At 45.3% G+C, this 12,518-nt stretch overlaps 1 protein-coding gene across 3 annotated transcripts in view; it reads left to right on the top strand.

Annotated features, from left to right (window-relative positions):
- Window positions 1–3,170: 3,170 nt before the first annotated feature.
- Window positions 3,171–12,518, top strand: part of plekhg3 (pleckstrin homology and RhoGEF domain containing G3) — a 48,769-nt gene continuing 39,421 nt past the window's right edge. Inside the window, exons 1-2 of one of the 3 annotated variants that reach the window (XM_066676183.1) lie at window positions 3,171–3,308; window positions 11,778–11,834. In XM_066676183.1, coding sequence (XP_066532280.1) covers window positions 11,795–11,834 — 40 coding nt within the window. In that variant the 5' untranslated portion in view covers window positions 3,171–3,308; window positions 11,778–11,794. Of the gene's footprint in view, window positions 3,309–8,548; window positions 8,604–11,777; window positions 11,835–12,518 lie in introns of those variants that run through there. The other 2 variants (XM_066676181.1, XM_066676184.1) reach the window with 2 other exon arrangements.

The following is a 12,518-nucleotide window of genomic DNA, read 5'->3' as shown; positions in this document are numbered from 1 at the left end:
TTTACAGTAGTTTAGTGTATTCTAGTGTAGTGTATGTTAGTTTACAGTATTTTACTTTAGTGTACTGTAGTGTAGTTTAGAGTATTTTAGTGTAGTTTAGTATAGATTATTTTAGTGTACTTTAGTGTAGTTTACTTTAGAGTAGTTAGTGTACTCTAGTGTAGTGTATGTTAGTTTACAGTATTTTACTTTAGTGTACTGTAGTGTAGTTTAGAGTATTTTAGTGTAGTTTAGTTTAAAGTATTTCAGTGTATTTTAATTTAGTGTAGTTTACTTTAATGTAGTTTAATTTGGTGTAGTTTAGTTTAATATAGTTTGATGTAGTTTACTTTACTGTTGTTTAGTGTTGTTGTTCTCTCCAGACTGTGTCTTCTCCAGGCCATGTCCTCTACAGACCGCATCCTCTCTACACTGTGTCCTCTCCACACTGTGTCCTCTCCAGACTGTGTCTTCTCCAGGCCGTGTCCTCTACAGACCGCATCCTCTCTACACTGTGTCCTCTCCACACTGTGTCCTCTCCAGGCCGTGTCCTCTCCACACTGTGTCCTCTGCAGGCTGTGTCCTCTCCAGGCCGTGTCCTTTCCAGGCCGTGTCCTCTCCACACTGTGTACTCTCCAGACCTTGTCCTCTCCAGGCCATGTCCTCTCCACACTGTGTCCTCTACAGACCGCGTCTTCTCCAGACTGTGTCCTCTATAGACGGTGTCCTCTCCAGACCGTGTCCTCTCTACACTGTGTGCTCTCCAGACCTTGTCCTCTCCAGGCTGTGTCCTCTCTACATTGTGTCCTCTCCAGACCTTGTCCTCTCAAGGCCGTGTCCTCTCCAGGCCGTGTCCTCTCCAGGCCGTGTCCTCTGCAGACCGTGTCCTCAACAGACCGTGTCCTCTCCAGACCGTGTCCTCTCCAAGCCGTGTCCTCTCCAGGCCGTGTCCTCTCCACACTGTGTCCTCTCCACACTGTGTCATTCTCCACCCTGTGTCCTCTCCAGACTGTGTCCTGTTGTGTGGCTGTGGTGGAGAGTTTTCAGTGGGAGGCAGCAGAGAGGAAGAGCCCTGAGAAGAACCCACACTCAGACCATAGCAGTAATGGCTCTCTTTGCTTTATCCACCAGAGGGTGCCACACCGCCACACACTTCTGTAGAGACAGAACAGAGATATTAAAGAGACAGAACAGAGATATTAAAGAGACAGAACAGAGATACTACGGAGATATTAAAGAGACGTAACAGAGATATTAAGGAGACAGAACAGAGACATTACAGAGATATTAAAGAGACAGAACAGAGATACTACAGAGATATTAAAGAGACGGAACCGAGATATTAAAGAGACATAACAGAGATACTACAGAGATATTAAAGAGACAGAACAGAGATACTACAGAGATATTAAAGAGACGGAACAGAGATATTAAAGAGACAGAACAGAGATACTACAGAGATATTAAAGAGATGGAACAGAGATATTAAAGAGACAGAACAGAGATACTACAGAGATATTAAGGAGACAGAACAGAGATACTACAGAGATATTACAGAGATATTAAAGAGACAGAACAGAGATACTACGGAGATATTAAAGAGACGTAACAGAGATATTAAGGAGACAGAACAGAGACATTACAGAGATAGTAAAGAGATATTACAGAGATATTAAAGAGAGGGAACCGAGATATTAAAGAGACAGAACAGAGATACTACAAAGATATTTAAGAGACAGAACAGAGATATTAAAGAGACAGAACAGAGATACTACAGAGATATTAAAGAGACGGAACAGAGATATTAAGGAGACAGAACAGAGATAGTACAGAGATATTACAGAGATATTAAAGAGACAGAACAGAGATACTACAGATATATTAAAGCGACAGTACAGAGATATTACAGAGATGTTTGTTGGTGTGAGAAATGTTTGTTCAGGTCTGAACCTGTGAGAAGTTTCTTCATCAGGAGGTAAATCTGTACAGGTTCAAACTGGAGTTAAACACAAAGACTCAGCAGAATCTCTTCATCTCTCTCTCTCTCTCTCTCTCTCTCTCTCTCTCTCTTTCTCCTTGTGTGTGTGTGTGTGTGTGTGTTAGACCTGTTTGATAACACGCCTGTCTTGTTGACGCAGACGTAAAACAGGTTCAGACATCAACAAGAACAAGATCAACAGCTTTTACAGAGCAGCTCCGTTAGACCCTTACAGTTATCATCATCATTAATAACAATATTAATAACTATAACACTATTAAAAACAACATTACTAACTGTGAGAGAGGTGCTGAGTGCGGTTAGTGAGTGAGTTACATTTACATTTACAGCATTTAGCCGATGCTCTTCTCCAGAGCGACTCACAGAGGGGCTCTGTGTTCAGACAGAGTGTGTGTCCTCTCTAGGACAGAGCGGGTCGAGTCCAGTCTCCCCTTGAGCTCAGACCAGAGCAAGGGCCAGCGCTGACACTGAGAAGAACCTGAACTCACACAGTGTCTATTCAGTGCTGTACCTAGAAAGAGGCTAAGTGCAGTAGACGTGCAGTGAAGTCTGTTATGGTGCACATTTAGAGTAGTGCTCACTGCAGTGTGTCACAGAGACATGGGTCTACAGTCTGTGTGTGAAGACCGTGAGAGAGTCCGCTGTCAGAAGCCAGGACCGAGAAGATTCTTGACGCTAGTCCTCCGTGTGTCTTTAGGGACGACTGGTCGAGTCGAGCTGAAGCAGGAAGGGCTCGAGGTGCGGCCCGACTCTTGACCAGCGCCGTGAGGCGGGAAGGAGCCGGTCCGTTCTCAGCTTTGTAGGCAGCGTGAGAGTTTTAAACCTGATGTGGGCAGCTACAGGAAGCTAGTGAAGAGAGAGCAGCAGTGGAGTGACGTGGGGGAACTTTGGAAGATTGAGGACGACCCATGCGGCTGTGTTCTGGATCAGCTGAAGAGGCCTGAGTCCCACAGAGGAAGTCCAGGCAGGAGTGAGTTGCAGTAGTCAATTACAAGTAGTACTCCTCTCTGTTGTAATGCCCTTGTATTTGCCACATTTTCTTAATTAAAAGGTGTTTTTTGTTTGTTGCATGTATCGGTATCGCCTCGCCGTGGCGGTATGATTCAGTACCGTGTCTGTAAACCGTATCGCTGCGGTCCTGGTCGCTGTGCTGCGCATGCGCGGGTCGCAGATTTTGAAAGTCGCTGGCGGCGCTGGGTTTGAGCTGAAGCGGTGGGAGAGACCGGACTGTCTCACCGGGATTAACCTGAACCTGCGGCGGGTTCTGACGGGTTCTGACGGGTTTAAGGGGGAATCTCGGACTGTGAGGACTCTGTTAAATCCGCTGTCGGTGAGTTTCGCCTGCTTTCATCGCCTCTTCTGTGTGGAATTCCCCCGTCCACCTTAAACAGCGCGCAGATCCGTTCTGGTGCCCGAGGCTGCGGAGTGGAGCTGCTGCTCGGTTTAAGGTGGAACGGGAAATTCCACTTCGTCGCTTTTAAACTTAGTTTCAAGTTTTGAAATAAAGCTTGTCATTTGTTTTAAGGTCGTCCGCCTCAGTTCTGCTCCGGACTGTCTTAGTAGAGTATTTCTGTTCGGTTTATCTTTGTTCTTTAAAGAGTCAGCCCCATTCAAATCCTCCCGGGCTCTGAGGAAACAGTCACTTTAAATTACTTTGATTTACACGGAGTGTGTCGGTTTAGACTGAAATACAGATGTTCACAGATGTGTTTATGTAAATAAGAGTGTTAAATAATAACTAGTGAATGTCTCAGTGTGAACTGACCGCAGAAATCTCTCAGAAACTGTGTTTACTGACGACACTGCAGCCCAAGGCGAAGGGATACATGTTAAAGACAACTCCCTGTGTGTGTGTGTGTGTGTGTGTGTGTGTGTGTGTGTGTGTGTGTGTGTGTGTGTCATGTTTTGGTCACATTGTGAGAGTTAAAGGAGTTTTAAAAAAACAAAAAAATATTTTGAGAGCATGGTCACATAAATGTGTAAATCTGGAGTCCACCAACCCACACACTGTGAAACAAGACCCCAGTCAGTGTTCTGTGCGCTGCCTGAGTCAGAAACACAGGATAAAACGAGTCGTTCTGATTCTGCTCCGCTTCTGACGTCAAGTGCAGAGACTTTAGAATGGCCCCGCCCCCTCGTCTGAGTCTGTCCAATCACAGCGCTGGACCCGTGTTTATGTGAGAGCTCAAAGACGAGGTTAAACTCAGCAAAACAGACACAACGAGCGCGGAGAAATAAGAGCACTGAGTAAAAACGGAGAAGAAAGAACAGAGTGAAAACGGCTAAAAACCAGAGCTTCTGCTCCTCGCTCCTCACTGCTGTGCGCTCGGGGTCGGGGTGAACAGCGAGCGGCTCATTATCATTTAAAGGAACAGGTGCTGAAAGCGGGCGTTCTGAACAGGGGCTGTTTACACAGGGGGAGAACACTGCTGTGGGGCTCGTGGGGTTTGGACCAAAGCAGGTCACAGACGCTTCATTAAGAAACAGAACTGTGTTCCACTGTGGAGACGAGGGGGAAGAATATGTCTCCATTAATGTTAGGATAAGTCTCTAAAAAATGAGTGAAATTCTAAATTAAGTCCCTACAGTTCATGAAAAACACCTGTGTGTGTGTGTGTGTACCAGTGTGTGGAGTCTGATGAACAGAGGTTAGTGTTCTCCTCTGAGTGTGTTGAGTCTGGTTGATTGAGTGGGTGAAGTGTATCAGTGAGTGTAGACAGTGATGTTGATGAAGAGTGGAGTATTGTGTAATATCACAGATTGATATAAGCTCAAAGGAATGTTCTGGACCAGCCCGGACAATGAGCGGAGCATTTCCCTGCAAACTGGGGCCTTACCTCGATCTCCCAGAGAGAGAGAGAGGCAGAGAGAGAGAGAGAGAGAGAGAGAGAGGCAGAGAGAGAGAGAGAGATTTAACATTAGAAACACAGCACTCCTGGTATAATTAATTTCCTGAAAAATTACACAACACAGTGCTGACTCTCTCTCTCTCTCTCTCTCTCTGTCTCTGTGTGTGTGTGTGTGTGTGTGTGTAAGCAGTTAAGGAAGTCAAACACAATGAGTGCTAAATCCTGTCGGAGTGTGTATGTGAGTGTAGGGAGTGTGTTTTAAATGGGTGTGTATGTTTTTGTGTGTGTGTGTGTATGGCACAGGTAAAGTCCTCAGGCTGTATGACATCATGGCTGAGAGCAGTGTGTGTTGGTGTGGATTGTTAATGGTGTGTGTGTAGTGTAACGACATTATTGAGATGTCCTTGGTCACTGCTCCTTGGTCATTTCTCTGGGCTCAGGTTTCAAACCTGACTGTGTCATGCAGGTCCCTGCTCTACAGCCTTCACCCAGTCGTCACCAGGGAGGCAGTGGGGGCTCTGAGTCACCTCACGACTCCACTCTGGCCCCCAGGCCCAGTCAGAGGGTACAGAACCTCCCCTCCCTACATGGTACGACCAGTCAGAACCACCCCCTCTTTACCTGAGAGACTCTGTGTTCTGAAGTCTTTTCTGATTGGGTCTATTCTGACTGGGCCTGTTCTGACCCATTCTGTTCTGATTGGGTCTGTTCTGTCTGTTCTGACCTGTGTGTGAGTAAGTAGAAACTGTATCTTTTAAGGTGGAGCGGTGTGTGTGAGTAAGAAGCAACTCTATCTTTTAATGTGGAGCGGTGTGTGTGAGTAAGAAGCGACTGTATCTTTTAAGGTGGAGCGGTGTGTGTGATTAGTGTGTTTTCAGTGAGTGTGTGTGATCTGTGTGTCTTTGGTGAGTGTGTGTGTGTGATCAGTGTGTCTTTAGTGAGTGTGTGTGATCTGTGTGTCTTTAGTGAGTGTGTGTGCATGATCACTGTGTCTTTAGTGAGTGTGTGCGTGATCAGTGTGTCTTTAGTGAGTGTGTGTGATCTGTGTGTCTTTGGTGAGTGTGTGTGTGATCAATGTGTCTTTAGTGAGTGTGTGTGCATGATCAGTGTGTTTTGGTGAATGTGTGTGTGATCAGTGTGTCTTTAGTTAGTGTGTGTGTGATATCTGTTTGTCTTTAGTGAGTGTGTGTTTGATCTGTGTGTCTTTAGTGAGTGTGTGTGTGTGATATCTGTGTGTCTTTAGTGACTGTGTGTGATCAGTGTTTCTTTGGTGAGTGTGTGTGATTGTGTGTTTTTGGTGAATGTGTTTGTGATCTGTGTGTCTTTAGTGAGTGTGTGTGATCAGTATTTCTTTGGTGTGTGTGTGTGTGTGTGTGTGTAATCAGCGTGTCTTTAGTGTGTGTGTGTGTGTGTGTGTGATCAGTGTGCTTTTAGTGAGTGAGTGTGTGTGTGTGATCAGCATGTCTTTGGTGAGTGTGTGTGTGATCAGCGTGTCTTTGGTGAGTGTGTGTGATCTGCGTGTCTTTGGTGAGTGTGTGTGATCTGCGTGTCTTTGGTGAGTGTGTGTGTGTGATCAGTGTGTCTTTAGAGAGAGTGTGTGTGTGATCAGTGTGTTTTGGTGAATGTGTGTGTGATCTGTGTGTCTTTAGTGAGTGTGTGTGTGATCAGTGTGTCTTTAGTTAGTGTGTGTGTGATATCTGTTTGTCTTTAGTGAGTGTGTGTTTGATCTGTGTCTTTAGTGAGTGTGTGTGTGATATCTGTGTGTCTTTAGTGACTGTGTGTGATCAGTGTTTCTTTGGTGAGTGTGCGTCATTGTGTGTTTTTGGTGAATGTGTTTGTGATCTGTGTGTCTTTAGTGAGTGTGTGTGATCAGTATTTCTTTGGTGAGTGTGTGTGTGTGTGTGTGTGTGTGTGTAATCAGCGTGTCTTTGGTGAGTGTGCATGATCTGTGTGCCTTTGGTGAGTGTGTGTGTGTGTGTGTGAGATCAGTGTGTCTTTAGTTAGTGTGTGTGTGTGATATCTGTGTTTCTTTAGTGAGTGTGTGTTTGATCTGTGTGTCTTTAGTGAGTGTGTGTGTGTGTGATCAGTGTGTCTTTAGTGAGTGTGTGTGTGATCAGTGTGTCTTTGGTGAGAGTGTGTGTGATCAGTGTGTCTTTAGTGAATGTGTGTGTGATCAGTGTGTCTTTAGTGAGTGTGTGTGTGATCAGTGTGTCTTTGGTGAGAGTGTGTGTGATCAGTGTGTCTTTAGTGAATGTGTGTGTGATCAGTGTGTCTTTGGTGAGAGTGTGTGTGATCAGTGTGTCTTTAGTGAATGTGTGTGTGATCAGTGTGTCTTTAGTGAGTGTGTGTGTGTGTGATCAGTGTGTCTTTAGTGAGTGTGTGTGTGATCTGTGTGTCTTTAGTCAGTGTGTGTGCGATCTGTGTGTCTTTAATGTGTGAGAGAGAGAGAGAGATCTGTGTGGGTTTAGTGTGTGTGTATTTGATCTGTGTTTGTTTATTTTTTATCTTCAGCTCCAGGATGTGGTTTGTTTATGAATAAACTCTGTGAGGTGTGAAAACATTAGCAGTGGAAATAAAGAAAGCAGATTAACAAACAGCAGTGTGTCAGGGTCTGGAGATTAAAGAGTGGTCAATGTTACACTCAGAGTCCAGGACAGAGACAACAGCGACTTATACTGACTTTGCTGTGAGCGGACAGTGCTGCTGCAGTGTGTAGTGTGTGGTGGTCAGTGTGTAGTGTGTTTTGAGGTCAGTGTGTAGTGTGTTTTGAGGTCAGTGTGTAGTGTGTTTTGTGGTCAGTGTGTAGCGTGTGTGGTGGTCAGTGTGTAGTGTGTGTGTGTTGGTCAGTGTGTAGTGTGTTCGGTGGGCAGAGTGTAGTGTGTGCTGTGCTCAGTGTGTGTTAGTGCAGTGGTCAGTGTGTGTGTGTGTGTGTGTGTGTGGTGGTCAGTGTGTAGTGTGTGTTGAGGTCAGTGTGTAGTGTGTTTTGTGGTCAGTGTGTAGTGTGTGTGGTGGTCAGTGTGTAGTGTGTTCGGTGGGCAGAGTGTAGTGTGTGCTGTGATCAGTGTGTGTTAGTGCAGTGGTCAGTGTGTGTGTGTGTGTGTGTGTGTGTGGTGGTCAGTGTGTAGTGTGTGTTGAGGTCAGTGTGTGTGTGTGGTGGGCAAAGTGAAGTGTGTGTGGTGGTCAGTGTGTAGTGTGTGTTAGTGCAGTGTTCAGTGTGTGTGTGTGGTGGGCAGAGTGTAGTGTGTGTTGTGGTCAGTGTGTAGTGTGTGTGGTGGTCAGTTTGTACTGTGTGTGGTGGTCAGTGTGTAGTGTGTGTGTGTGTGTGTGTGGTGGTCAGTGTGTAGTGTGTGTGTGTGTGTGTGTGGTGGTCAGTGTGTAGTGTCTGTGGCAGTATGTGTTGATGCTGATGAACAGATCTGTTGTGTTCCTCTGTCAGAGATGGAGAGACAGAGGGGGTGGGGGCTCTGGAGGGGGGTCATGTGACCCGAGTTGTGTGTTTGTTCTTTGTAGACGTTCAGCTGGTGTTTAACCCTTCGCTCCACTGTCCGTTCCTCTCTCTGTGCCTCGCAGCTCTTTATTAGACCAGTCCGTACCGGGGTTAATCTACACTGTGGATTATGGATGGATGACTGTGTGAATGAGTGAGTGTTATTATTAGACCAGTCCGTAACGGGGTTAATCTCATAGTGTGTACTGTGTTTCGATGACTGTGTGAATGTATAACACGGAGTGTGTGAGTGATGTTCCTCTGTTCTTGTGCATGGTCCTCAGAGAGGGTGAGTACACACTGCATTGATTATCCCCATCATTACTGACTTTAATAACCTCTAATGACTTTCAATAACACACACACACACACATATTATTATACATTTTAATATACTTTATTACTTAACACACTTAATATATTGTAATACATTAAATTATTAAAGGAACACTATGTAGTGTTTCTACCTTAAAGTCATGGCTTCTAAATGATTGTAATGTTCCACGGAGCTGTAGCAGGGAGAATAGAGCCTCTGTGGCTGCTGCACTGGGTCCTCGGCTGGTCACTGCACTAAGCAACTTCTGAATCACGGGGGAGAGGACTGTTGTGAGAAATGGCCAATACTTTACGGCACAAATGTCACAGGTGGATGGTTGCGTACCGTAGCCTGGTATTCCTGGTCCATTATATGGTAGAGAGAGCAAGTGGGAGAAAGAGAAAGAGAGAGCGATATATACACACCCCTAGTTCCAGTGAGGTTGGGACATTGTGTAAAACTTAAATAAAAACAGAAAACGATGATCTGCAAATCCTTTTCAATCTCTATTCAGTTGAATACACTACAAAGAGAAGATATTTAATGTTCAAATGGACCAAAATTTATAGTATTTATTTATTTAGTTATTTTTTTGTTAATATTTACTCATTTTGAATTTGAGGCCTGCAACATGTTCCAAAAGAGTTGTGACAGGGGCAACACAAGACTGGGAAAGTTGAGGAATGCTCAAAAACACCAGTTTAGAACATTCCACAGGTGAACAGGTGAATTGGAAACAGGTGAGTGTCATGATTGGGTAAATGGAGCTCCCGGAAGGGCTCAGTTGGTCACAAGGGTGGGGAGAGGTTCACCACTTTGTGAACAACTGCGTGAGCAAATCGTCCAACAGTTTAAGAACAACGTTTCTCAACGTACAGCAACAGCAAGGAATGTAGGGGTTTCATCATCTACAGCCCATAATATCATCAAAAGATTCAAAGAATCTGGAGAAATCACTGCAGTAAGCGGCAAGGTCGAAAACCAACATCGAATGCCCGTGACCTTCGATACCGGCACTGCATTAAAAACCGACATCTTTCTGTAACGGATATTACCACATATTCAGGAACAGGAACACTTCCAAGTTAAAACTCTACCATGCAAAGTCAAAGCAACAAAGTAAACAACACCCAGACACTCTGATGCCATCTCTGGGCCTGAGCTCATCTGAGACGGACTGACACAAAGTAGAAAAGTGTCCTGTGGTCGTATGAGTCCACATTTCAAATTGTTTTTGGAAATTATGGACGTTGTGTCCTCCGTCCAAAGAGGAAAAGGACTCTCCGGATAGTTATCAGCGCAAAGTTTAAAAGCCAGCATCGCTGATGGTATGGGGGTGTGTTAGTGGCCGTGGAATGAGTAACTTTCACATCAGTGAAGGCACCATTAATGCTGAAAGGTACATATAGGTTTGGAGCAACACATGCTGCCATCCAAGCAACGTCTTTTTCAGGGACGTCCTGCTTATTTCAGCAAGACAAAGCCAAGCCACATTCTGCACGTGTTACAACAGCGAGGTTTCATAGTAAAAGAGTGCGGGTACTAGACTGGCCTCCTGTAATCCAGACTAGAGAGAGAGAGAGAGATGGGTGAGACTTGATTTCACGACACTCCTGTAAACGTGAATTACACTGAGCAGCTTTAATAAACTTTTAATTAAGTTTAATAACCTTCAGACATTTATTAATATTACAGTACAATAATAACAGCTGTAGTAATAGGGCTGCACTTAACGATATATTTATCATCAACTAATAACGATTTTTATTTTCTTTTATCTTCTTTTCTTAAACACACAGTATGCACTTAATAACTCAAATAAAACAGTTAGCTCAAACACACGGGGCATGGCTCTACATGTGTCCTGTGTTGTGGAGACTGTAGAATGTGAGTGTCTTGCTGCTGCTGTGTTGAGGCTCTCTGGGATGATTGTGCTTCTAGTGCTCGTGTGGAGCAGCTGTACTGTTGTGATGAGAAGTGGCGTGACGTCACGTGTGGCGTCACACTGAACAAAGAGATACCAGTTATTCCACCGACCACCCTCAGCTTGTAGAGAAAGTACATTACTGCTCCTGGTTTGTGATGGTATCGTTTCAGTATCGGTATTGAGATATTTACATAGGTATCATTTTATTATTGTGACATCACTATTTGGGACGCATAGACACACACATAGTGATGTCACAATAATAAAACGATACCTGCGTAAATATCTCAATACCGATACTGAAAGAATACCATCACAAACCAGGAGCAGTAAAGTACTTTCTCTTTATGCAAATCTACCTAATTTTGTAATCGACTATGTCAACACATCGTCCCAGCCCTGTTTAATAACAATGATGAAGGTGATGATGAGCCTAACCCTAACCCAGAGGAACCCCATCACTCCAGAGAACACAGTTCCACTGTTTCACACACCAGAGGAACCCCATCACTCCAGAGAACACAGTTCCACTGTTCCACACACCAGAGGAACCCCATCACTCCAGAGAACACAGTTCCACTGTTCCACACACCAGAGGAACCCCATCACTCCAGAGAACACAGTTCCACTGTTCCACACACCAGAGGAACCCCATCACTCCAGAGAACACAGTTCCACTGTTTCACACACCAGAGGAACCCCATCACTCCAGAGAACACAGTTCCACTGTTCCACACACCAGAGGAACCCCATCACTCCAGAGAACACAGTTCCACTGTTCCACACACCAGAGGAACTCCATCACTCCAGAGAACACAGTTCCACTGTTCCACACACCAGAGGAACCCCATCACTCCAGAGAACACAGTTCCGCTGTTCCACACACCAGAAGAACCCCATCACTCCAGAGAACACAGTTCCACTGTTCCACACACCAGAGGAACCCCATCACTCCAGAGAACACAGTTCCGCTGTTCCACACACCAGAGGAACCCCATCACTCCAGAGAACACAGTTCCACTGTTCCACACACCAGAGGAACCCCATCACTCCAGAGAACACAGTTCCACTGTTCCACACACCAGAGGAACCCCATCACTCCAGATGTTGTTGAGCATGTTGGAGTGTAGTGTGTATTATCACAGTGGTGGTGAATGTCGGTGTGTGTGTGAGTGTGTTTGTATTAATCCTGAGCTGTTGTGTTTGTGTTGTTCCCGCAGGTCTGAGGAGAGCGGGAATGCCTGAGGATTCCCAGAGCGACGTTCCGATGGGAGAAGGTAAGGCTGTGGTGTTGTTGTTTACAGTGGCTCCTAAAATCAATAACCAATCATTAATCATTCACCCACCCAACAGCCACACAGATCTGTGTATTATTAGTCAGGATGCGGACACTCATTTACATACACACACATACACACACCCTACACACACACACACACACACACACACACACACACACACCCTACACACACACACACACACACACACACACCCTACACGCACACACACACACACACACACCCTACACACACACACACACACACACACACACACACACACACACACACACACACACCTAGTCAGAGCTCTGTTCAACCCTGCCCTGCTGCTGGAGAGGTGTTTATAACTAAACCCTGTTGCTTCTCCTACATACAGTGTGTGTGTGTTTGTGTGAGATATTTGTAGTTACACTGCAGCAGTGCTGGGGGGCGTTGTACAGGCTGTAAGCATGTGACCTCCTATCTCCATAGTAAGGACTCCATTTGTGTGAGCACGTTACTGAGGTGTATGTGTGTGTGTGTGTGTGTGTGTGTGTGTGTGTGTGTGTGTGTGTGTGTGTGCGATTTAAAGATGTTAACTGGATTAGTAAGATTAGCACAGAACCAGCGACCTTAACCTGAGAGAAGGAGAGGAGGGGCGGAGCTTCAGATCATGGCCTCACTCACTGCCCCTATACTCTC

The sequence above is a fragment of the Hoplias malabaricus genome, chromosome 7 (assembly GCF_029633855.1).
Source record: "Hoplias malabaricus isolate fHopMal1 chromosome 7, fHopMal1.hap1, whole genome shotgun sequence".
In the NCBI taxonomy this organism is placed as follows: Eukaryota; Metazoa; Chordata; class Actinopteri; order Characiformes; family Erythrinidae; genus Hoplias; species Hoplias malabaricus.
This window is presented reverse-complemented; position numbering and strand designations above follow the sequence as displayed.